Here is a 26,523-nt window from a genome sequence, read left to right on the forward strand (position 1 = left end):
TATCTGGTGGGTTTCCATTAATTCTAAGCGTGAACAAATTCAGTTTGTCTTCCACATGTGTGTAAAAAGAGGAAATCTGAGAATTGTCTTGAAATTGATGATCCATGTTACTTAAAGTAAAAATTTGCAGCTGTAACTAATACTTCCTAAAATGTACTGAATTTGAAAGTCCCAAAGGTTCATTTATCAGATTTACCCTAATAAATCAAGGAAATTTTACTTATTTTTTGCTTTACACATTTGGGCCAATTTATGTTAGTTTGTAACAACATAACCTGAACAAGTATGTAAAGTGAATAAAATGTGTTAATGCAAGTCCCTCTGACTGGTCTGAAGCAACAAGATGAGGCTGGGCCGTCAAAAACCCAGATGACTGCTGAGAGCCTGACAAATCTGGGAATCAGGACCGAAATGGGACTGCTCAGCAGTCAGAGACGTCTGCTCCTGCCAAGCGGACTTTCCATCTGAATCCGGGTTCTGTGTCTCTCAGTGAGGCTGGGGCGGGAGGGGGTCGGGAGAGCCTCCCATGTGCCGGGTACCCACTGGTCAACTGAAATGATGCTCTTCGGTGGCAGAAAAGCACAGCACTGCCTCTAATGGGGACGCATCTCCAGTCTGATGACTTTTTTTTTTAATTAAAAACTTTACAATTTTTAACTTTAAAATGTTATAACTATTTAAAAAGAATTTTATAAAAGAAACAGAACCTCAATCTTGGGCCTACACTGGTCATCCCAGGCTTGATTTGGAACTCGGGTTCTCCCTAGGCCTTTGGGAGCTGGCCTGGGTCACCTCAGCTTGATTCTGGGGCCAGTGTGGCTAAAGCCAGCACTGCATAGTCTTCCAGAGGAGAATGAAACACAGCCTTTGGTTCTGAAGACTCAGAACGAGGCCGTGGCTGCCGGGCTGCGGAATGGAACAGACCCAGGAGCGGCATCTGGTGCATCAGAGCTGTCTGGGCCGTAGGCTGAGCTATCCCCAAGCCCAAGGGCCACGTCGGGCTGAGATCCGTAACTTCTAGCAGAAAAGAATAGTAAAGGGGACGGACAGCAGCGAGTTGCGCCCTCTCACCTCCCTGGCACAAGGTCAGTGGAAGTTGAGAGGCTCCACTTAAAAGCAGCGTAGCCACAGCCTGTGTCTGGAGGCCAGCCCTGCCACCTACCTGCTGTCGCGGTCTTCACCGACTTGGACGTGGAGGTGTTGGCGGCGTTCTTCGTCTCCTTGTCTTTCTCTTCCCCACGTGCAGCTTTGACCTCGGGAGTCGGGGCGGTTTTCGTGGCTTTTTCCACAGATTCTTTCTTCTTGGGAGAAGCCACCCTGGACACCTTGTCTGAGGACTCTTTCAAGCCGGCTGGCTTGGGCGAAGCCGCAGAGGGCTTGGACTTCCCATCGGCCTTCTTAACAGGTGACGACGACTTGGTCTTTGTACCTGGCTTTTTGGTTTTGGTCTTCTCTTTCAGGTCTTTCTTCAGAGCTTTGCCCAGGTTCTGCTCAATGGCCAAGGCCTCCGGGTCCATCATGGACACGTCGGGGTGGCGCGGAGAAGGGCTGCGGTCCTGCATGGGGGCCGGAGGGGGGTCCATGTGTTTGTACGTGACGGTTTTGTCTGTGGGGATGGTTTCCGATTCATCTTCAGAGTCGATATTTGCATCAGCTGTGATGGAGGGGCACTCTTCAGTCTCCGGGGGCACATCGGAGTCAGTCTGGGATGGGGCTGACTCGCTGACAGAGGTGGGAGGGGTTTCATCACACTGTCGCCCCTGCGGCTTTCCTCCTGGAGGCGGCGGGGCTGCCCCTGACTGGGTGAGGGGCTTCTCGGATTCTTCCGTCGGCTCTTCGCTGGCAAACCACTCGAGAGGATTCGGATTGATGAAGGAGGGCGACAGCTCTGTCTTGGGGTGCTTGTATTCACAGGAGGACACTAGGCACAAGTCGACATCCTGGCGAGCCTCTGAGGGGGACTTCTTTTCTGCCGTGTAGCACTGGTCTGAAGTCTCATAGGCGTATGCGGACGCCTGGGGGGTCCCAGGGATTCTCTCTGCAGTCTCATAACCGTACGTGGGAGCATCAGGGGATCGTGCAGTGGCAGTAGATGTCTCGTAGGAATAACTTTCAGACTCGGGGAAACTGGCAACTTTCTCTGTGGTCTCATAAGAGTAGCTGGAATCCCCAAGTGTGTGGCCACCGTTTTCGGAGTCATCATAGCCATTGCTGATGTCATCCAGGAGCTTTCTAGACCTCTCAGTCTTTTCATAGCTGTAGCCACTCACTTCAGGGGTCCTGATCGTCTTTTCACTTATCTCATAGGAGTACCCACCCTCTTCGGGGGTCCGTGTGGTCTTTCCAGTAATTTCATAGGCATAGCCACCATCTTCAGGACTCTCGGTGGTTTTCTCAATGGTCTCATAGGGGTAGCTGCTGTCACTTGGAGATTTTGTGGTTATATCTGTCTTCTCATAGTAATAGCCACTCACATCTGGGGTCCGGGCGGTTTTCTCGTAAGACTCATAGTCGTAACCTTCTTCATCTGGGGACCTGGTTGTTTGCTCAGGCTTTTGATAGGCATAGCTGAAGTCACCAGGGGTCTTCCCTCCACTGTCCTTCTCCACGCCAGATGTGGTCAAATCTCTGCTCAAGGCCAGATGGTGTTGCATCGTATCAAATAACATGGAGGCACGGAAGCCGTAGGGCTCTGCAGATGCTGCATCTGTTGGCGGAGGAGACGGAGTGTGGCACGCTGCTATGCTCTCTTTGACTGCAGAGGTAGAATCTGAGAAACTAGGTGAGTATAAAGGAGAGGACTCTCTTGGGGTGAGTGGAGAGATATCGGATTTTGGGGAGAGCTTCTCTCCTTCCAGACTTTGCACTTTTTCAGAGGTGAGCGAGGCATATAAGGATATATCTCTGGGAGGAACGACATCGGATAGAGTGTCTTCTTGGAGAGGAGAAGCTATCTGAGAAGGGGTGTGTGCGGAAGAGGTGGATGGGGAGGCCTCGACCTGAGACACTGAGATGAGCTCCGAAAGGTCGTTATCCTGGGTGTAGGACGGCTCCTCCGTTGGCGGTATCTTGTGTGATAAACTGGAGTCCTGCAGGTCAGAAGGACTGTAGTCCACCTCGGTTGGCCCATTCTCAGTGATGTGAAGCATACCCGCACCCACCGTAGGCTGATCTGGAGACTGACGACTGAAGTCCATGGCGAGGGAATGCTCAGGGGATTCTTGGCCAAATTCAATGGACATGGAAGATTGTTCAGATCGGTGGTCTTGAACTGGTGTCCTGGATTTGGCTGTTTTAGGGGAGAAGTCCGGTGGAGAAATGGACATTGGTCTTGGGCACTCCTCTTTAGACGGAGACATTTCCGTTTCCTGGAAAGTGGTAGGCGTCTGCACGACGGACACTGACAGGGAGTCGTCCACTTCCGTGGAATGTGGGGAGCCCACCTCAGCGTGCAGGGAAGGAGACACGTCATCTGTTGTTGGCTCTGGAAAGGAGCTTGTTGCCACGGAGGCGGTGGAGACGGAGGCCACGCCCTCCATATGGGAGTATGTGTCTTCCGCTACCCCTTCATCGACAGGAGTAGCTGACTTGTCTGAGACAGTGCCTTCGGAAATGGACATCTTAGTGTCTTCCTTCAAAGAGCCAAACTGACTGACATCTATTTGTGAAGGAGAAACATCTCCTCCTAACTTCCTTTCATCGAAGGCCAGTCCGGCTTGAGAACTCATGGCTTCAATATCGTCAGTTTTCTTTTCTTGACCAAAGTCTTCCTTGATCGGTATAAAGTCCGTGCTTTTCCCTTCCTGTTTGTCTTGGAAAAGACCAGTGGAAGTCGTATCTGAAACTGGACTTATTTGGTCTGGAAAGTCTTGTTTTCCATTCTTTCCTTCAAAGGGGCTTTCAGGACCTCTAACAGGAGCCTTGTCGTCAGCACTGAGGAAACTGTCATATGCAGACTCGGATCCAATTAGGGGAGGGCTCCGTAAGGGAGACAACACTTTTTCAATAGGAGACTCCGAGTCAGGCACAGGTTCATCCATGGGGCTTATGGAAGCCCGTTCACTGTCATCTTTGGCTTCACTGAATTCAAAACTCACTGGAACTGCTGGTGGTTTTTCAATGACTTCTGTGGGGAGGTGACTAGATTTCTCCTCGGTGGGAGACTGGTAGTAAGGTGTGTGGCCAGCACTGCCAGTCACAGACTGAGATGGAGACACCACTTCCAGGGTCTTCTCCTCAGGGCTAGCACATTGTTCTTCAACTACTTCTTGGGTCACTTCAGGAGACACTGGGACTGCTTCCGCCTCTGCTGAGACTTGAATCTCATTGGGTGTCAGAGAAAAGTTCACACTGCGTTCACCCAGAGGAGTCTTCTCTATGGGTGACGGCGGAGATGGACTCAGCGACGGGCTCTTGGACGGACTAAGTTTTTCATCTGAAACTGCTGAGACGGTGTCTTTGATCTCCAACGTGGCACTGGCTTTCACGTCTTGCTCTTCAGAGCAGTAAGCATCACGGAGAGCTGATTTGATAAATTTGTCTTCCTCCATGGATGAGGGTGGTGAGATGGTGGAGGCTGAGGCATTGTAATCCTTGCCGTCAGTGGCATCTGTTTTTGACCCTTCGGATAATCCATTGAGTGATGTAACAGCAGGTTTGGAGTATTCCTGAGAATACAGTGAAGACTCAAATTTGGTGATGTTTACAAATTCTTGAGATGGGGACTCTGTCTCTTCATTGTTGGTCTCATCACTCATCACGTCGCGAGGAGTAGACATCTCATCCATTGGGGTGGGCTCACTGGATATCTCAATGGTAGACTGAGTGTAGCCGGAGGTGGCAGTGAATTCTTCAGGCTGGTCTTCTCGATTCTCCTCATCGGAAGCGGTGGCCTCACTCTCCGAGCCTCCAGGTAAAGTCTCATCGTGAATTGAAGACGCAGGTTCTCGGGCAGGAGACTGGGCTCCCAGTGGCTTGGCTGAGGTGGTCAGGAATCCATACTGATCCTCAGCACCACCAGCCTCCGCAGCCTTGTCCACCACGGCCATCACATAATCTTCAGCTTCGACTTTTTCAGGCTCATATTCTTCCTCTCTGGCATCCTCAGCTCTGTCCTCCTCATCAGCCTCCTCTTCAGATTGTTCAGCTTCTCCTTTCTCCACTGCCTCGTCCATGTCTTCTTCCGCTCGGTCATCACCACTGGTCACAGACTCCCTCTTCTCCTTGATGTGCACGTCGGCCTCGGCCTTCGTGCTTTCCTCCTCCTCCTCCACGGGGCTGTGCTTGGAGGTGCTCACGCACACGGTTTCTTCACCGTCTTCTTCTGGCTCCTCAGCCTCCTCAGTTTCTGCCTTCTCTTCGTAGTCTCCAGCCTCTGAGGATTCTTCAAAACCTGCTCCTTCGTCTTCAAATTTTTCGATGTCGTCCACCCCCTGCTTCTCGACTGGCTCTAGCTCCTCGGGGGTCTGCTCACATTCACCCTCCCCTTCGGTGGTGGTGATGCCCTCATCCGGGGACTCAGCAGGACCTTTGATGACTTCCGTCTCTTTCTGGATGACATAGGCTTCGACTGGCTCGGTCTCCTTCAGCTTCTCCTCGTCTTCAATCAGCTCCAGCTGAGGCTTCATGTCTCTTGCTACGTCGACTTCTTCAGCCTTTAACTCTTCAAAGTCCTTGGTCAGATCCTCAGGGGAGGACATAAGGGACCTCTCAGCTTCGAGCTCTTTGGCAGGACCAGTGGTTGCTATTCCAGCTGCTGCTGCCACAGCTGCTGCGGTGGCCACAGTGCCGACAGCGGCCACCGCAGCCTCTGCCGCCTTGCCCTCCTTCTTAACGACCTTAACTTTCCCCTTCTCCTTTGGCTTCCCGGCAGCAACAGACTCTTTCTTGACAGGCTCTTCCTTCTTCGGTACTTTTGGTTTTAATGCGGCTGGTTTTTTTGCTTCGGATACAGGAGTTGTTGATTTCTTTGAATCTTTAGGAACTTTCTTAATTTCTTTTTTGGGCTCCTTTTCTTCCTTTTTAATTTCCTTCTTTTCTTCCTTCTTAACTTCCTTCTTGGCTTCCTTCAGGGGGGTTTCCTTCTTAACCTCTTTCTTGACTTCTTTTTTCTCCTCTTTCTTGACTTCCTTTTTCACCTCCTTTTTCACCTCTTCTTTTTTTGGTTTTTCCTCCTTCTTGACAGGTGTTTTGTCCTCCTTTTTCGCGACTTCTTTCTTTGGCTTTTCCTTCTCCTCTTTCTTTTCTTCAGGTTTTGCCTTTGTTTCCTTTTTCACCGTCTTCTCCTTGGCGACTTTGGGTTTGACATCTGTGCCTTGCTTGTCAGCCCCCTCGGCCTTCACTGGAGGCACTTCTTCTTTGCTGGGTACCTCCTTTTCGGCCACTGGAGGTTTGGTCTCTGTTTTCACTGGCTTGTCTTTTTTCACTGTTACCTTTTCTTTGCTTTCAACTTTGGGTGGCTTTTCCACATGATTGGCTTTTGTGACTTCAGGGGTTTCTTCTTTAGACTCCTTTCGCACAGATTTGCTGGGAAGTGGTTTTGTGGCTGGCTTCAGACTTTCTCGGCTGTCGGCTCTCTGTTTCAGCTTTACTTGTTTCACAGTAGGAGTGGCCACCTGGCCAGTTAGATCCTTCTGGGTGGCCAGCGGCTGTTTCAGGAAGTCTAAATGTTTGAGCTTTTCCAGTCCTTCCAGGATATTGTATTGGGTACTGTTGCCTGGAAACAGGACACGGATGATTTTCTCCGCAGGGTTTGCTGGGTGCCAGACAATCAAAGAGGAGACTGAAGTTAGGCAGGAAATCGGGATATCTATCTCTTGGCCATTAGGCAGGGTTAGTTCAGCCTTGTCTTTGTTGGTGCCGGTCCACTGCTGCATAAAATACTGCATTTCCTTGCTGTTCTTGACTGGGTTAAGCACGTACATCTCAAGTTTACCAACTCCCATTTTTTGGAAAAGAATGACGGGATCAATGGTATTGCCAACACTTCTGAATAGAGGCTCCGGCTTCATGGACAATTTGTTTAGGTACTGGAGAGTGAAGCAAGCTTCTTCTGTGCTTCTCTTCATCTTGATGTTTGGCTCTGGGTTTTTCAGATTTTCGGGTACATTGAGAAATACAACTCCTAAGTCAGGGGAGATGAGGTTTTTCATCCAGTCACTATTTGTGGTGGAGCCCTGGGACTGTTCTTCCTCGAGCTCTGCAATTTTCCGCTGTAGCATGCTGTTTATTCCAGGCAAATTGTCATCCCCAATGTGGGTGAGCAGGATGGAGTCCACTCTGTCCAAGTGTCGGATGAGCTTCCAGAAGCAGGATTTCCTTTCTGATCCTCCGTTGATGAGCATATTGAATCCATTCACTGCGAACAACGCAGAATCGCCCCTCCCTCCGGGAAAAATGTAACAACAAGGCTTAGAGAGCTTTAGGAACCCACCCGATGTGGGAGGTTCTAGGATATCAAAGGGAGATGGGACTTCCACTGACTCCGAGAGATACTCCGTAAACTCGGAAAGTCCTTCCATTTCCGGCAATATAGAAGCTGAGTTGAGTTTAATATTGATGAAGTCTTGGAGATTGTGTCTGTCAAGATTGGAGTTCTTCCAGTCCCCTTCTTCGGGACAGAACAGGGTTAAGCTGGCTTTGTTGGCAGGATGGGTCGTGCTCAGTAATTCCCCAATCTGGGATTTAAAAAAATAATAAGAAAGAAAGTAGGAAAAGGTTTAAGTGACTGTCATCACTGATCATCTCCATCTATTACTAGATGTTGTAGAATCAATGGATGCACGTGGGGCTGATTTCCGAGATGCTGGTTGGGTCAACGCTGAAATATTCCACACTGGTAGGTGAACAGCCTGTCCTCACCCCTCGACTGCACCTTTCTGCCTCAACCACCCCTCCGTGCCAGCACCTCCCCTGAGAGCCCTCCCGGATCTGTTCCGGCCCAGAAGGGGAACTCCAGCACTCTGCTTTAGTTCTAAGACCAGTGACCATCTGCATGACCAGTGCCTGTGCCTCTATCCCCCCTGGGTACTGGCCATGCAAAAACGCCCTTTAAAAAATATTAAACTGTCACTGGGGCAGGCTATGTGAGTCATTTCACCACTGATATAAAATATTCTCTTCTATTCCACTGGGCTTGGCAAAAGGGCCTGACTGACACATGAAAGGGATTTAGACAGTGCACGTGTCATCTATTTATAGATTTCGGCAGGAACAAAAGAAAAAAGTTTGGTGTATTTTTCCCCCTTGGAGATAGGAAGGTATAGATTGCACACTACTGTAAGAAATTCCTGGTTCTGGCATCAGTTCACACTATTTAAAGCAAGAGTGGTTCATCCAGCAGTTTCTCTGCAAATACAAATACTTAATTGAAGACATGATGATTAAAGCAATTGGGTAATTATATGAGCAAGTGGCCAAATTGTCCCCACACGCTCATGTTTAAGCCAAGGTGAGACATTCTGCTCTCTCGCAGCTCCTGTTCTTTATAGGGCAAGCTGGCTAAGATCACATCTGGCTCAAAAGTTTTCAACACGTTGTTTAGTACCATAGGATGGGAATGCAGAAGAGCAAATCGGACCAAAACACAGATTGTGGTTTAATGAAAATGCTCTTCTCTTTCTCACTTCATACTGTGGCCATATGTTTCACAGTCTTAGCTTAGTAAATAGGAAGGATCAGGCCATAAACCCTAGTCTTCTTTTGGTTGCAGCAAAGCACATAAATCAGCCCAGAGGTTCAAGTGAAAAGAGCTCTGTGTCCTGGACAGCAGATGATGAAAGGGCAAAGCAAGCATTCCACTTGGTCCAGGCATCCTGAGCCAGCAGGTCTGAACTCCTGTCTTCTAGTGCGAGTGGCTTCCTCTGTCTCATACAACCTCCTGGATACTAACATTCTGAGCCTACCAGGGTGTGTCTGTGTAGAAGGGTAATTTATAGCCTCTGACTTTCCTGCATTAGAGTGCAGTAAAATAGCCATTTTTGCTGCGTTAGCCTATTTGTCCTACATTTTATGTGAAGTGTCACAAAATGGCAAAATAACAAGTCTTTGAGTTTGCTGTTTTCCTCTGACTTAACAATCTCCTACAAAAGGGATAAGAATCCACTATCTGAAAGCTAAGAAAACTGAAAAAGTAAATGGTAACCGTCCTTGGGGGAGTCTTCGCTCAAATGATTTGCTGACCAAAGCAAAGAGGAGTACCGGATGCGGTTTCTGGTCCAGTGATGAGCATAGGCCCTCATCACCATCACCATAGCAACCAAGGTTCTCTCCATCCCAGTCCTCATGCAGGGCTCACGCAAACCATTCATGATTTGGAATACATTTCAGAGGGGAGGTCCAGGATCACTCAGACCGCTGAATCTTTAGCAGTGAAATTTAAAATTAAGTTTAGCTCATTTTAATTTTTGAAATTCCACCCTAACTGAAGGATGTGGCAGCTAAGGTCTGATCCAGCTGTGCGTGGGGGGCATTCCATTACCAGCTCTTTTTATGTGAAGTGTGTCATCACTAAGTTTAAGGAGACGGTAAAAAGACTTGAGGAATCCTCCCTACTTTCCATCTTTTCACCTCTACCCAGAGAGTTCCAAGAAACTAAGGAAATGACCCCAAAAGAAAACAAGGCTGCACAGAATTCTGAGGAAGTCAGGGGTACACTGAAAAACAGCAAAGAGAGGCTGGGGATGGAAAACCATGACGTCCTAGGGAAAGCAGAAAAGAAAGCCAGCACTGCTGGAAGGCTTCTCTTCAGAGAGAAATCCAGTCCCCCTGGAGAAGCAGCCACACACAGTGCATGATGAGACGGGGGCTGGAGAGAGCCCGTCAGGAAGGAGAGGATGGGGCAGGGCAGGGAGGAGGGGGGAGAAGGCAGCCTTGGAGGAGTACGGCAGAAACGAGGCCCCGCGTCCCCAGAGCCCACTTGCAGACCGGCCCGCCCGCACGCATGCAGAGGGTGAGGGCCCCGGGGTAGAGACTGGTGTCACAGTGGCCAGCCCACGGAGGCACTGGGTCAGCACTGATTCAGTGAACAGGGAGGAGCCGAGGATGTGAGCAGTGCGAGCAAACCTCCCACTAGGTCTTAGACTCGGAAACTGAGGCCTCCTCAAAGGCAACTTGACATCGTCACCACAGCAGGTCCTCTACCTCTCATGGCCCCTTCCACTGAAAGCTCCTGGAGGGCAGGAAACGCATCTTCTGTCTGTATCACCGTTATCTTTGTTTCTCCAAGACATCTTCAGGCTCAACAGACGTTTGCTGAACTGCACTGAACTCGGCCAGTTCGATGCATGCTGTCCTCCCAGAGTGGACACTTGGGGAGTGACACGAGCCTGCTAATCCTTCTCAAGCACACTGATTGCCACCCTCCCCTTGTTCTTACAGAGAGGGATGAGAGACACTACTGGAAGAAATATTCCTCAGGGCAAAGGCTGGCTTTTTTGTTAATTACTTTTTCTAATTAAATGCAGGCATACTGGAAGAGGAAGGAAGATATGGGAAATAAATGACTTTACTGCAGATAATATTAATGAAATTAGAATGCTAACCGCAGCCCACTAACTACATTTCCTTTTCTGATTAGGTTACTTGCTTGGCTAATGAGGAAATACAGTGGACAGCGTATCTCTGGGTTTTAGCAGGACGTCTAACAGCATCTCTGAACAGTGAGATAGCAGAATTAGGTGGATCTGTAGCCAGCCACATAAATCGTGCTGCTGAGTGTCAACCAGACGTAGGTCTAAGGCGGCTGCCTCGGGGCTCAGCTATGTCCTCTTGAGTACTGACTTCGATGAAAATGGTGAAGACATGCTTATCAAACCTGCAGATGGCATGAAAATGGGAGGCATAGCAAAAGGTGGGATGGCAGAGTTAAGACATTTAAAAAAGCTCTTGACAGGGGAATGATGACGGCTAAGTCAACTCTAACAGGATGGCATTCTAAAGGGATGACGGTGAGGTCCAGTAAACCAGCTGGGTCAAGTACAGGGTCGGGAGGTGTGGCTCAACAATGATGCCCCTGGAAAAGACTCAGGGCTTTCAGCTGACGGGCAGACGGATTTATCATAAAGCTGATGGAGCTTAAACTTCAAGGCCCCTCACTGGCACGGTTTCCCCCCAAAGCCCTGAACTTAATGGCGTATTCATAATTTTGTTTTCTTTTTCTTAAAGGGAGCCCCCAAATTACATAGGTTGCAGAGGTCCTCAAAGCCTGCATCCCTTCCTGTTGACATTTAATTGTGGATGGTGATGGTCAAAAGTAACTTCTAGACTTATTTAATAGAAGATTGTATTCAAACCTATAGAAGTCACGGACTGTCACAATTCTGACCTGGTCAGTGATGCCTGGAGTAGGGTGTCCAGTGTGAGTCATGGCATTTTACAGAAACTGGACCAAAAACAAACAAATTGACATTGCTGGCTCTTCTTGGCCTTAACCTCTAAACACTACAGCTGGGCCCCTTTCTCTCAGAATATATTTCTCTCCCTAGATCACTTCATCTGTTTTCTCACATGCTGATGGCTTCCACATTAATGTCTCCAGCCCGACTTTTAGTTCCCTGAGCTCTGGACTCACATATCCACCTGTCTGATAGCAGTTTAGCCAGGGCACTAAACGTGACCGAGACTGAACTCCTGGATTCCCCCATCCCATCCCATGCCCCAATGGAACAGGCCTGACTGACAGTGACCAGGGAATGGAAGAACTTTTAATATCTTGTTTTATGAAGAACAGTGGGTAAACTGAAAATGATTAATCTGGAGGAAAAAACAATTGGCCGCATTGGCGAAGGGTGTCTAAGACACTGTCAGGTGGAAAAGGGATCACATTCCTTCCTTGAAGATACAATAAGAGAAACAAGGAAAAATTTTCTACCAGAGAGACTGAAAAATGTCCCCAGGAGATGGTGACTTCACCATCCTTGGGTTTCAGAGAGGGATGAGTTAGCCAGATGCTGTCCTAATTCCTAAGTCCTGGTTTTGTAGTTGACCTCCAATGACCAAGACTCCCAAAACCCGAAGCTCAAAATGCACTGACAATTCTATTTTTCAGTCCATTTATTTTTAGCTATTCTTGTTAAAAAATATATCATTTTTGTTTTTCCCAAATTGTGTTCCTGATTTCTCTGGAGTGACTAGTATGTATCAAGCACTGGATAAAAGGAACAAAGCTGGACACCAAATGGCCTTTGAGGCCCCCTGTTACTGAGTCATTCTGTGATCAAACCCTGTCTCCAAGGCAGCGACAGGCAATCAGAGCTCTGGCTCAGTGGCTGGTCACCACTGGTCTCTCCAGCCATCTCCAATGTGGCATGTGCTTTCTCCAAAGTCCACAACATCAGAAAAATAAAGGCTGAGTGGCGCTGGTTAGGGAAGAGGAAGAGTGAATTCTGCCCAGTGTCCTGCTGCTCGTCCTTCCCCACCCCCAACACCACGAAGCCAGTCTGTAGGGAAGACTCCGGAGGTCCTTTCTCACGTGTGTTGAGCATGACTTTCTTCACAGTACTGGGGGCTATAGGGCAGGCAGAGGGGAAGATAACAGCATCTCTGGCCTTAACGACACCTGCCTGAGTGTGATGAAAACGTGTGCCCTGCAGAACCCCCTCCAGTGATTACAAACTCGAGGAACATGCCCTTGCCCAGACCTCACGCTCTGCAGCTAAGGCTGTTTCTTTTTCTTCTGCAATTAGTGGTAAATTCTAATATATGCATAGGCTATTGTGCAAACTTCTACTTCTGCGGGCCAGTAAAAGTGATGTAAGCAGCAATGTTCATAACGCTATGCTTTATTTAAATAGAGAGATGGATGACTTGTGATACCTTCTTATTTAAAATTCTGGCAATGACAAACCCTTTTTTTTACATATCTGCTCTATTTGGTTTTAGTGCAAAAAAGGCAAACCAATGACATGGGGGTAGCAACTAACTTTAGAACTGCCTGGGGATGCAGGAGAGGCACGGTGTGCACAGAAATGAGCCAGGAGCTCAGCGGGGAGCCAAGCCTACCAGGAGGCCGGTGAGCCACCCGCCCATGTTATTGGGCCACGGGGCTGTGTCCAGGCTTCTGCATCTCTCTCCCTTCTCCAGGTAAGGTGCCGATAGTGTCTGTGACCCCTGAGCTACCAGACAAATGCCCACGGGCCCCCAGGCACAACGTGAACATGGGGACACCATCTTGCAAAAGATTCCGACGTTACAGTGATCACACACGATTTCCAGGCAGCAGGTGGAGTGAGCATTGTGGCTCCAGCCTGGGAATTTCCATGCAATTGAACACAGATTTATGGGCCTTTAGTATGAGTGGGTGCAATGGACACAAGACATGCAGCCTGAATTCTGGCAGCCCTGGCGGAAGACAGGCGGGAACCTTCATTTTGAAGTGGTGAAGAGGGGACCAGCTGGGAGTGAGCCCTGGGGCCACTTCTCGCTGTGGGCAGCCAGGCTACCTGCCTCAAGACCCAGATGGCATCACACCTTCTGAGAATCTAGCTTTCAAACACTACATAAAACATTCCTTTTCACCGTTTTGCCTTCCCCTCTGGTGGGTGGAGAATAAAACGTGGTCATGTCATCCGACATTTATATTTTTACAGAAGGCTCCAGGTGAGCCAAATGAAGCTGGGCAGTGTATTTACAGCTCTCGCAGCGAGGAAGAGCACACAGAGGCCTCCCTGCGGAGCACAGGGCTCAGGAAGATTAGATGCAGAGAGACAGATGGCCCTTCGCAGCCCCCATGAGACCAAGAGGCCGCCATCTCAGGAAGTTCTCAGGAAGGCGGTTTTAAATAGACGTGGTAACTCTTCCTGTCAGTACATCCCTCAACCTTTCCACGTAGAAATGTGCTGTCAGCTACGGGCAGCCCCAACCTGCTATGGGTGACAGCCCTGAACTGTTTCTGTAACTACTGTAAACTAACAAAGAAAAAGAAAGACTAATGTTATTTTGGAAAGAGCAGTTTCCCAGTCGGGATAAATTCTCAAGCAGAAATAACCAAATTAAAAGCTTTGACCTTTGATTTTACAAAATACCACTAACATCATATAGTTTTCAATATTTCACATGTATCATCCTTGAATAAGATCTATTCATTAGAAATATTAATGACCCAGCTTCATCAACCTACTTCACCCATCTTTTTCTTGGGGCGTTAACGTGGCTCACGGAAGTGGCCCATTTTCCTACGTGCCTCCCTTTCTCGAGTCCTCTCTTTCTTCCACTGTTCAACCACTCCAAGTTCAAACATTGGGACCGGGCATTAAAAGTGAGAGAAACTGAAATAATTAGACCAGGAAAAGTAAGGCCAAGTAGGGAAAGAAATCAGGGCAGTTAAATGTTACTAAAAACCCACGAGATCTTCGGAGAATCCTTTCAGATAACAGGAAACTTGGCTTTCTTTTGGGCTCTGTCATTTCAAGTTTCTCCATCATTTTTGCCATCTGTAAAATGCTGATTGTTCCAACCCCCCTCCATCTGTATCTCAGGCACATTAAGAATGGCTCCGATTAGTTAAAGACGAGGGCTCTAAACTCCTTCGGTGATGAGCCAGGGAACCTCAGTGCACGGAAGCACCAGCCACAGCTTTTGCTAGTTTCAAAGGAGGGGGACACGCCCTCCCCTTCTTCTATCTGCCCCCAAGCTTTCAAAGAGCAGCCTCAGGCCACAACAGTGACCGAGCGGTGGGAGAGCTCAGCTAGTCCCGCACGGGAGCCCACCTCTTGATCGGTGAAAATCTCTATGAAGTTCTGGAAGGAGAAAGAGCCCGACTGCAGAATGAGCTCTCCGGTGTTTTCGAAGCACTGTCCCGTGAGCACGAGCAGCTTGTGGCGGGCGGCGTCAGTGATCATCAAACGCACCTGAAACAAAGCACAGGGAGCGGACGTGAGCGCAGGCGGCACCGCCATCCCCCTCAAGACAGGGCTCAAGACAGGGATCGCCCTGCAGGGCTTCAAGTTCATTGCCAACAAAGTCATTCATTCCTCGGTACGCAGACTCCCCTGGGGAGTCGGACGGCAGCCAACACCTGTGGTCATCAGTGGCCCATGAGTGCCGTTTTCCACGTCTGGCTATACCCACAACAGCAGCGGGAGCTGACTTTCTGTCTTAGTTTCCTAGCCGTCTCCACAGCTGGTAACAAGTGTCCCACAGCTGTGTGTGCAAACAGCAGGCAGTCTGCGGACTAAGGAGTATCCCACATGCCGAGGCACCAGGCATAAGCTCAGGGAACACAGATTTGTACCTGGGGTCCCAAGTCAGCACCTTCATCCAGGGTCCCTTTCCTTCCAAGCCACACACCAAACACAAAGCTCAAGTGCAGCCTCCAGTGGCATCAGCAAGGTGCCTCCCGTGGAACATAAAGGGCTGGCCCGACTGGGACTCAGAGAGAACTGTAATGATTTGCACAAAAGCACTCTCTGTTCTTTCCATGGCAGGAAGCCAGCCCGTCCTTCAGCAGAAACGCAACATTTGCTCTGAGCCCCGTTTGGTTCCGCACAAGCTGACTGCTAGGCACGGGGCTAGGCATGAAGGCAGGGACATGAACCCACTGCCCCAAGAGCCCCATCGTGACTCAAGGAAACACACAGGACCGAGGTCACTGTTCCAGCCTGTCTGCTCCACAGGCAAGCCTGGATTCCTGAGAGAAACTCCACATTTTTCCCCCTACCATTTCTCACAACTGATCCAGGCACTCCACCCGGATAAATATTAATCCTCCAGCTCTTTAAAATTGTTTCTACTTCCTGATTCTGTTAGTCACAGAGAGACTGCTGGCCAGTCACTTTCCTCAGCCTGTGCCTTCATGGATTGTCAAATGGGATCATGGGATCTGATGGGGGCAGATGGAAGTGGGACCTAAACAGGCTACATAATGACAGCCAGAAAGTGGGAGTCACCCATATGCCCATCAACTGACGAACGGATGAACTCAATGTGGTCTAGCCAGACAATGGAATAGTATTCAGCCATAAAAAGGCTTGAAGTCCTGACACATGCTATAAGGTAGATGACCCTCAAAAATGTTATGCTAAGTGAAATAAGCCAGATACGAAAGGCCACATATTGTATGATTCCACTATCTGGAATATTCAGAATAGGCAAATCCATAGAGGCAAAAAGTAGATTAGTGGTTGCCTGGGGCTGGGGAGAGTGACTGCTAATGGGGTCGGGGTTTCTGTGGGGTGATGGACATGTTCTGGAATGAGATAATGATGACAATTGCATGACTTTGTGAAGATACTAAAAACCAATGAACTGCACTCTTTAAAAGGATGGATTTTATGGTATGTAAATTATATCTCAATTTTAAAAAACAGACTACAGTCACAGAGATGCTCCAAGCATGGGCAGGAGAGATGCGGCAGCTACTGGAGGCTCCCAGGGACTCCGGCTACCTTAACATCCAAGGAGCCACTCAATCTCAAAGGCGCCAAATGTAATAAAGGAAGTGGGACGTGAAGACCCACAACTCCTCTGGCCTGGTGACCACGGATCCCCAGCTCCCACCAAGTTCTTATCTTACAGTAGGCTCTGAAACCCCGTTACTCTCTCCAGCAAAAATTCCGTCTGATGGTAATAAATAATATCGGTAATAAGAAGAGCCAACATTCATATTTCTGCTGTTAGGTGCCAAACTCTGTTCTAAGCGCTCGACACTTCCAGTCGCAACGTTGAACGTGAACATTAGCTGTGATCTCTGTCTCGCAGAGGTGGAGACCGAGACAGAGACAGGAAACAGCTTGCCCGAGGCCACCAGCTAGTAACAATGTGGCCCCAGAGGCCATGCTCCTGACCGCTCTGCTATCCTGCCTTTCAACAGTGACAAGGGGTGGGCAGGGTGGCTCTGCAGGGGCCTGCATCGGAGACGCTCCTCTTCTCCAACCCTGGGTTCTCCGTGGCCCAGCCTGAGGGCGTGTGGTCTATTTCCCCTGCTGCATCCCAGCCAGACTCCCCCGCATCACCCTCCATATATACCCAGGATCTCCTATCCCATTGCCTCTACAAATACTCCCGTTCTGGCTAGCGTCTTCTGCTTTGTCCTCATTGGGAGGGGCAGTCTGGGGTGGTACCAATGCAGAGAACCAGCCACTGACTGGGGGTAAGGAACGTCCCTGGACCCAGAACGTCTCTCTCCCTGTCCTCCCGCCACCTCCCCAGCCCCTCTGATCTGCTGGGTCTCTGCCCCGCTGTGTAAGGCCCCACCCAAGACCCCACAGAGCCGAGTGCTTACCTCGGTGCTGACCGCTTCATCTGAAGGGTTGATCAGGACCACTGTTTCTAAAACGTCACTTCGGTGATGAAGGATCTTTTGTCCTGCAGGCGCAAAAACACAGACAAAAGAGGAGACCCTTAGTTCTTCTGGGTTAACACTGCCCCGCCTGCTTCTGGGAGCCACGGCAGCAGGATTCTCCACACGGTCTTGGGAAACACAATCGGCGTTACAAAACAGGAGTGTGCGGACCCCAGCCGGCTCCTCGGAGCTGGGTCCGGCGATCTGGCGTGCCTCGCGCACTCACAACCCTCTAGTTCTCGAGGTTGGGCACCAGGCTGCCTCTGTACGCTGAAGGCGGGTTGCATCTGAGACAGGGGTGGATGCCCGGAAAACTCAACAGGCTCTTGACATTTCCTTTCTCATGGTAATTGGGGATGTTTCTCCGCACCAGCCTTTCTTCTGGTGAGAACGGTGCTGAGATTAATTAGGAGCCTTATTGTGAAATGAATGACATCCAGAAACCCAGGCTAACAATTAGCCCAACAACCAGAATGGCTGTCTGAGGCAGGCGTACAGGCTGTTGGGGTATTCATTAATTAATTCACTTGCTCATAGAAAAGTGGAGGAACTGCGAGCAAATGAAGAGCGGAGAACAACTCCCCCCTGGACCGGGCGGCCACATGGCCCCTTGAGACAAGCAGGGCTGACAGAGAACAACAAAGCAAGGAGTTGTGGGGATGAAGGACCTGGCTAAGGAGGGCTGAAATTCTGCAAGGTTTGGCTCCACATCCCGGACTTCCCACACTTTAGGTTTTAGGGACATCGTGCGGCTGAAACCACCTCCAGCCCAAGTGGACTGAGGCCTGTGGATGACCTACAAAGGCTCCCCTCCTCGGACAGAGGTGAAGTGCTGAGGCGGATGTGCGGCCAGAGTGGGCCATAAATGCTCTGCCAGTCAGGGAGGGACAGAGAAGAGCCCGTTCCCTCAGCCAGGTGGAGGGAGACACAAGGTTGGGAGGGTAGGTGAGAAGGTGTCTGCTGCTTGGAAGCGCAATGAAACTTGGGAGACAGGGGAAAATGGAGTAGAATCTGAGGGGGACAGCCACCAAAGGAGAGAATAACCAAAAAGCAACTGTGTTCCAGAAAGACAGTTGGGCAATTCTTCACAAAGCTAAAACAGAATTACCATATGACCTAGCCACTCCACTCCCAGGTGGAGAGAAAGCAGGGACTCAGACAGATACTTGTATGCCAGCGTTCACGGCAGCATATTCCACAATAGCTAAAGGTAGAGACAACCCAGAGGCCCACCGATGGAGGAATGGACAACCAAAATGTGGTCTATCCAGGCAATGGAATCTTACTGAGCCATAAAAAGGAATGAAGTCATGACACGGGCTACAACATGAATGAACCTTGGGGACATTATGCTGAGGGAAAGAAGCCAGACACGGAAGGACAAATACTGCATGATTCCACTTGCACGTAATATCTGGAATAGGCTGTTCATGGAGTCACAGAGCAGATTAGAGGGTACGAGGGGCTGAGGGGAGACGGAACGGGGAGTCACTGCTTAATGGGCACAGAGTTTCTGTTTGGGGGGATGAAAAAGTTTTGGAAAAAGAGGTGATGGTGCATAACACCGTGAATGTGATTAATGCCACTGAATTGGACATTTAAAAATGGCTAAAATGGCAAATTTTATGTTTTATATATATTTTACCAAAACTCAAAAAAAATTAATAATGCAATTTACCAAGAAACTGTTGAACAGTCCACTTTAAAAGGGTGAATTGTATGGTATGTGAATGTATCTCAATTAAGAAGTTAAAAAAAGAAAGCAGGCCAGGGCACACAGCTTAATTAGAGCTGTCTCCCTTTATACCATCAAGAACCAGAAGGACTACAGCGACAGCAGTGTGTTGAAGCACTTAGCCCCGCACATTGTCAAGCCTGTTCTCCACTGTCTTAGCTTTCCTAACAGCTAATATTAACCAGTAAACCCACATGAGACATGGAAGAAGCCCAAACTCTACAAGAATGGCGCTGGCCACGCCCTCCTCCCATGGACTAGTTCATTTGATCCCGGAAGAGCTCCAGGACATAGGCACTAGGATTGTCTCCTGTACTGCGAGGACAACGAAGAAGAGAATTAGCCCGCCCACGGTCACACAGCCAGCCAGCGCTGGCGCCAGGACTCGGACCCAGGGTGCCCAGCTCTCGAGTCCCCCGCCTTGCTGCTCTGTGGTGCAGGTAACTGAGCTGGGACTTGGGAAAACAGATGCAGGACAGACATGGAGCACCAAGAAGAGCTGGGGAGAATCCCAGAGGAATAAAATCAGGGCCGTGCTTACAGAGGCGGGACGCCAGAAAGCATTAGGAGAAGAATATTAGCAAAGAGGAAAAGAGAACGAAGGTGGCCAAACACCCACATCAAAGAGGGTAAAATCAACAGTAGGCGTGTGGTGCTCCCCTCCCAACGCCTGAAAACGAAGGGACTCCAGAACACACAACGTCCTGCAGCCCAGCAGGCGATGGCCCGGGCCTGGGAAAGAGGACCACACTGAGCCGTGGGAGCACGCTCGCTCCTATGAGCACGACCCAAGCCTGATGCTCGCAGCCAAAGCAAAAGAACATCAAACCAAATAAGCAAACGATATAAGGACAACCGGCAAAGCACAGAAAACCGCCCCCTTTCTAGGTCCTCCCATCGTGGCCTCCTGAAATAACAGCTTAGGTAGGAACTTCAGAGGCACCAAGTGGAGACAAATTAGCAAAAGCACAAGAGCGCGGAGAAGTGAGCAGTCACTTCCCAGAGCACACTATCGAGGGGACAGCGTCCTGCACACAGAGCCCAGGCAGCATAATGCAATGGCGGGGCTGCAGGCCTGACCCTGTTCTGTAGACTTGAGCAAGGGACCACAGAGAGGCACCTCCCTCCCCGAGAGACAGGAAGGAATCGGCCCTCTCACCCCATCTGCACGATGTCCCCGCCCTGCTACCCGAGCCCCTCCGCTGCAGCCCAGCCCTCCCAGCTTGGCCTGCCCAGCACCTGCCAGCATGCCCTTCCTCCCCCGTTCACTGGAGGGCCTTCTGACCAGCCCAAGAAGCGCCTTCCTCCCTGGCTTCACCACTTGCCCACAAAACAGATGCTACGTGAAGCTGCCGTTTACCTCCACTCCTTCCGAGTCCATTTAAGACCTGCCTGCTCAGGAAGTCAACCGAGGAGGCTCTTTCTGTCCATCTTTGGGAAGCCTGACAGCCACGACACAGACGTGCACCATGACGCCATGGCTGCTCCTTCCACAAAAAGCCTTTTTATAGGATTGGATTTGAATGAAGGAGGGGATTTAGAGAGAGAGAGAAGCCTCAAGCTCTTGTCACGGCCGGACTGTTGGCCAGATTCTTCCGCGGACAACGTCACCAGGGGCTGGCCTTCCTGGCATCTGGCAAACCCAGGGCCTGCTGAGGGCCTAAAGCCATGCCCCCACCCCCTACGACCTTGTGGGGTGCCAGCTCCCCTGGCGGCAGGCAGCTCTCAGCTGCGGGGACGCTCACAAAGTTGCATATTTGGGGAATGTTTCACACTGGGAAACGGGCCAGGCATTCTTGAAGGAGAGGCCACCACCCTCGCCTGCAGAGGTCTCGTTCAGTTGCTTTAGAAAAGAAGTTCCCAGGAAAGAAGGACGACATGGTTGCAGCCTTTCTCTCTACCCCTGCAGTCTGCCTTCTCCAGAAACAGCTCCCAGGGAGGGCACTGGGCCGCCGAGATGGACAGTTAACTCTCTCAGCGTTGGTCTGAGAGAAGGATGCTGTCACTTATTCCTGCCACGAGAGTCTGTGAGGGCTTCCCCACACAGCCCAGTGTAACTGTGAAGGCTCCACGGGGGCATGGGGGGTGACACTGTTATGTGACAACAATCGGGTCTGCCCCATCTTAGGACCCAGAGCACCCCCGGGGACCCCCTGATGCAGCAGGGCCCTTGCAGACAGGGAGACTCGGTGTAAACTCCCAAAGCTACACCTGAAACCCAGATAAGCCCCAATTTTTCAGTTATTGCTGGGACTTTTTTCAATGACTGAGAACCTGACAGATTACTTCAAGCCATGTGTCTTTTCAGGTTGGGCTGTCTTAGTGGTTTGCGGATTACTATATGCGGCGGACTGAAATCTCTGGAAGCAAAATGCTATATTCTGGGTGTAGAATCTGTAGGAGGCTTAGGGCCTCTCCTCCACAGACCACATTCGCCCAAACACGCGCTCACTCAGCCTCTCCCCTGGTTTTGCAGGAGGCTGACCATGGCTGAATTCAGACACCCACTATCGGGGCAGAGCCCCAACTGAACCCCATCAAACTCAGAAGCTCCCGTCTTGCACAGCTGGCCCCTCCCTCCCTCACGCATCCCACACATCGGCCCAGAACACAGTGGCCTAGGAGACTGTATCATCTCTGCAGGGACCGGAGCAAGGTCTCAGCCCGGGTGGGCAGCTGATCCACGAAACAGCCTCACACCAAGGAGAGAATGCTGGACCCAGGGTCACTGCAGCGCCCCGGGAGGGGGAACCTCAGTGAAAGCAACAACCAGTGAGGCTGAAAACTTTTAAGTTGTCTTTAAGTGGATGACAACTCCGTGTGTCTCGAGGATGAATATTTCATTTCCATTTCCATTAATGATCACAATCCAGAAGTTTATTTCTACAACTTCCTTTTCTTGAAAAAATGAAACTTGAAATGAGACTTTGTAAGCATAGTCTAGAAATGGAAATTGAAGAATAAAGAAAGCCTTCAATGTCTATTCAGTGTGGAAGGAACAAGATGAGGAGGAGCCTGAATCCCCGGGGTGGAGGTCAGGGCGCGGGTCCAGAAGGAGAAGAGCCCTCGGGCTCCCAGCTCTGCCCCTCATCACCCACCAGTGCCTCCCAACGGCCCCTGGCCCAGGTGAAAACCAGTGGATGCTTCTTGGGAAAGGGATTTGGTGCTGTGCTTTGCACTAGAAAGAACTTCCAGTGTGGAGAAGCAGGAACGTAGAGAGGGTCACAGAAGACTCTAGACCTAGAAAGGGAAATGCATGTGCTAAAGAACGACTGGGGTTGTTTACCTAACAGTAGGGGTTGGTAGGTCAACAAAAGGCCAGGAGCACAAACCGTCTTGGTGTTAAAGTCTGTTGGGAGAAGGGAGTACAAAAAACACTGCCCAGGGTAACATTTAGCAAAGGGATGAAAGCAAGAAATGAAAGGCACTCAGTGCAGGAACTAAAGGTGATTTACCAACAAGTCTCACAGCAGCTTTTAACACAGCTTTTGTTTGGAATAAGATCCAGGCCTCCTGTCTGCGGGAACCCACATAACGACAAAGAGCAAAGGTGCTGAGAGATGGGAAGTCTGCAGAGAAAGGAGCTGGTGTGGAGAAGGGGAGCGCGGCATCGCAGAGTTTTCTAGTGCATTCTCTTTTCTCCCCGCAGAGGTCCTCTACCCGCCAAAGCTCACACTGGGCCCAGGGCGGCAGGCCTGGCCCCAGGCGGGCGGGAAGACATGGCCTCCCAGAGGCAGGGGGGCAGGTCAGGACGCCTCACAGCAGCACAAGGCCCATCCAGGAGCCCTCGTTGGTTCCCCTGTGCTCCTTCTACCCCACCCCATCCTTTCTAACCAGGAAAACGGGAGGAGTGGGTGAGCATGCGCTGTGTGGTAACAGTGCTTCTGCGAGGCCACAACGGCAGATATCTTCCCCAGGAGCCCAGGGGAGGGCCCAGGAGCCTGGCCTACCAGAGCGTTCCCCTTGTTCCCTGGAACAAGAATCACCTCCCACGTGAGGAAGAACGTGACCACAAGGCAGGCAAGACGACTCAGCCCCTTGCCCCTGCCACTGAGGCCCCTTGAAAACTCAGAGGTGCTGGGAGACTTGATGTCTCCTTATTACATTGTCCCCAAAGACCAACAGTGTCAGCACAGAATACGAAGAGCCAGCCGTCCCCTACAGATTCCTGCCCCGGGAGGGGGTTTGACTCCTGAGTCCTCTGCACCGAAATCAACTCCACCATCCTTCACATCCCTCAGCTCTTGCAGCTGTCAGCCTGAGGCTGGGCACCCCAGGGCCACAGTGAACACAGTGGAAGGAGGGCAGAAGCAGGAGCCAGCCCTGGGTGCTGGTTTCCAGGTCACACTCGTGTTGGAGCCCCTCCCATGGCTTCCTGCTATCCTACCAGAACCAAAGGAGACCCAAAGACGAGGCGGATGCACGGAACTGAGAGCCCTGAGCTTGACCGCCAGAGAGCTGGCTGCAAGAGCACAGCAGCAAACCCACACAGCTGCAGCGTGCTTTTGTCCTTCCGGTGGTGCCTGGTTTGATCCTCGGGGCATTCCTGTGACGTGGTGAAGGCAAAATTATTAACCCCTCTTCATGGACCAAAGACCCGAGGTCTAACAGCTTGCCCACGGCCTGCAGTGTGGACAGCAGGACTAGGACCCGTGTCACACTCCACAGGGCCACTCACGGCCAAGGCTGTGACACTCCTCTTTTCTCCATCTTGTCCTGACCCACCCTCATCGAAAATAAAAGTTTTCAAGTTGCGATGTCAAGATTGTCCTTGGTGGCAGCCTGGGTGAGCCACTGGTCAGCAGGGTGCCGAATCCTCCCACACGCACCTCGAGGCCGAGTCCCTCTTTGTTTCCGCTGAACAATCGAGCCCAGTTCTCTCCCACCTTTCCCCTGACAGCCCTGGAACCGGCCTTTCTTTTCTGTTGGAAATGAATTTCTTTGTTTCTGCATTTGTTTCATCTCCGATGTGCGTTCCTGCGTGTCACACCGCTCTCCAAATTCTCAGTGTTTGTTTTTTAAGAGAATAAGAACTCAAATTCCATTATGAACAAGTTCAGGAGACTTCATAAATAACTGCTTTTTATTTAAATAAGTTGATCATTGCTTGGGAGTTAGACAAATTTTGAAAAATTTACCTTAGATATCTTTTGTGTTACAGAGAATTTATTGCAGAATTTGAGTCTATACTATTTTTGTCTACATGTCCTGGACTTTACTATTTTTCTTTGTTGTCACCTGGTTTGGTTTTCCAAGCATCTGCTTGTCCTGCAGCACATCCTTCACTTGGCTTCTCTGCCACCTTCTACTTTGTGTTTCCCTGACCTTTAAAGGTCCGGAAAAGCACCCAACCCGACCTCTAGACCCTGCTGTTCCCTCCTGGTTCTAAACAGGCTTCGTGCCCAAAGGTGCAGGCTGAGCGCTCAGCGACAGGCCGGTCTTGCTCCTGGTGGCCAAGAGGCCTCATTTCGCATTCCACATGCCCTCTCATTCCAGCTGCTCCCGCTAGGCACAGACTCATCGGGGGTGGGATGCCGGGGGACCACAGGTCCCATCCCTCCTGCAGGGTTCCCATTCACCCTCTTTCCAAATCCTCTCCTCCGGGCTTTTGTCCTGCCAGACCCCATTCTCTCAGGCTCTCCTCTTCCCTCTTCCCTCCCTGTTAAAGGCCTCAGAGCAGAGGGATGAGAATCCAGGCTAGCAAGGGTCAGATGTGGAAGACACTTGTTTCCTTTTTCTTTTTCTCTCTATTTTGTGCCCTGGCTGAAAGAAGGGGAAATAAATATCCTAGATGGTGCTGAAGGCAGTCTGGCTCCCTGGAGAACACCCAAGGGGAACCAGCAGCACCAACGTCGGCACCAGCTGGGGGTGACAGGATAACCTGAAGGTTGGTTCTTCAACAATGTACAGAGGCTACAGATTAAAATGTTTTTTTAAAGGCACACCTAGTGAAGGGCGGAGTACGAACCCATCAGGGGAGCAAATTCCAGGGCTCCTTAGAAACAGAGGTCCACATCCATCCAGTACTTGCCCACTTACAAAGCACCTCCCTCTGTGTTTGCGTACTTAAGCCTTGAAGGTGGGATCCCCAGCCCAGCTAAGGCAGGGTGGGAGGTCCAAGTGTCCTGTTCTCTAAACAAAACCTGCTGTGGACAAAGGAAAATACTTATGCTCCTGGTGCCCAAGAAAGGAGGTCCTTCTTCTGCCTTTAAGACGCGAGGACTCCAGCAGCCATGGAGGGACCTCCTACCGGGAGCCTTCAGAGAAGAACTTGTCAATCATGGTAGGAGGGATCAGAATGTCCTCATCTCACAGATGGGGGACCCAAAGGAGCCCTGGTGACAACCCCACCCCCTCCCTCCCCCTCCCACTTTAGAGAAGAGAAGGCCAACCTCAAGGGCGAGCAGTGACGGGTCACAGGTGACTGACCATCACATTCATATGGCTGCCGAAGGCAATTCCCATGCAATTGTGGACGGTTCCATTGGGGGCAGGTGCGCAACCAGTAAGACCACCACCTGTCATCTGTGACCCACTTCATGGTTTACACATCCTTTTAGCTGCATGTTACCTCATTAGCATATCCCAAAGATCAATGATTATAAGTATTCCTTTTATACAGATGGGGAAATCAAAGCTGCTGGGGAGGTTGATCTAATACGAGTTAGCTGTCTCATCCAGCATCACAGAGATGAAATACGCTGCTTTGGACTAGGTTTTAAATGTAGCCGGTCTGACTCCTGACTCCCTTTCTTGCCACTTACACTTGCCCTTACTGCTTCTCAGAGTGTAGGAGGAGTTTACAAAGTTGCAATCCTCACTTTTTAAAAATACGGTTCCTTTGAGATACATTTTCTCTGGTGTATTACAAAACGCTCCCAGCGTTTAGGGTATAGATTGGGGAATTCTTTTTTTTTTTGAGGGATACCTGCCACATGCCAGGTGTCCTGCCACGTATTAGGTTAAACCGTGAGACTGCTGTCTCAGCTATCTTTGAGCTCAGAAATGGTACCTTCCTGTTTAACAATCAGACCTAACTCTTGAGCTCAAAGTAGGTTTCAGGGAATGTGTCTCGATCTTACTGGGCTGCTCCTGCCTTTGTGAGAGATCCATTCCCTGTTTAAGACAACGTGAATTACTTAGAGAGGGCACAGTTTTCTGGGGTTAATTCGAGCAAACTGGCGCCACCTTCATAAGCCAGCAGGACGGCGACGCCGTCCCTACTGTGAAGGAAAGATAGTTTAACGGGGAGATGGCAGCTGTGACGGTCTCTAATTTGGGAAACCCAAGCCAGAAGTCGTGCCTGATACACAGCAGGAGCTCAATCAATATTTGATAAAGGAATGAATAATAAAAATGGCTAAGATATATTGAATAGCTGCCCTGGGTCAGGCACTGACCTCAGTTCTTCCTGTGTGCTTACCACATTGAATCTGCATGTAACCTTAGGAGGAAGGCACTGTTCCCATTTTACAGAGGAGGAAAATGAGGCACAGTGCAGTTAAGCAAC

The 26,523-nt window shown here is 50.2% G+C and overlaps 1 protein-coding gene across 3 annotated transcripts in view; it reads right to left on the reverse strand.

Moving 5' to 3' along the window:
* The window catches only part of MAP1B (microtubule associated protein 1B), an 89,171-nt gene that overhangs the window by 6,922 nt on the left and 55,726 nt on the right, over positions 1 to 26,523 (reverse strand). For 2 of the 3 annotated variants that reach the window (XM_008539775.2, XM_070569876.1), the window contains 3 exons: positions 17,219 to 17,301; positions 14,706 to 14,846; positions 1,163 to 7,676 (listed from right to left, as the gene is read on the reverse strand). In XM_008539775.2, coding sequence (XP_008537997.2) covers positions 1,163 to 7,676; positions 14,706 to 14,846; positions 17,219 to 17,301 — 6,738 coding nt within the window. Of the gene's footprint in view, positions 1 to 1,162; positions 7,677 to 14,705; positions 14,847 to 17,218; positions 17,302 to 20,373; positions 20,745 to 26,523 lie in introns of those variants that run through there. The other variant, XM_008539776.2, reaches the window with a different exon arrangement.

This window comes from Equus przewalskii, chromosome 13 (assembly GCF_037783145.1).
Source record: "Equus przewalskii isolate Varuska chromosome 13, EquPr2, whole genome shotgun sequence".
Classification (NCBI taxonomy): Eukaryota; Metazoa; Chordata; class Mammalia; order Perissodactyla; family Equidae; genus Equus; species Equus przewalskii.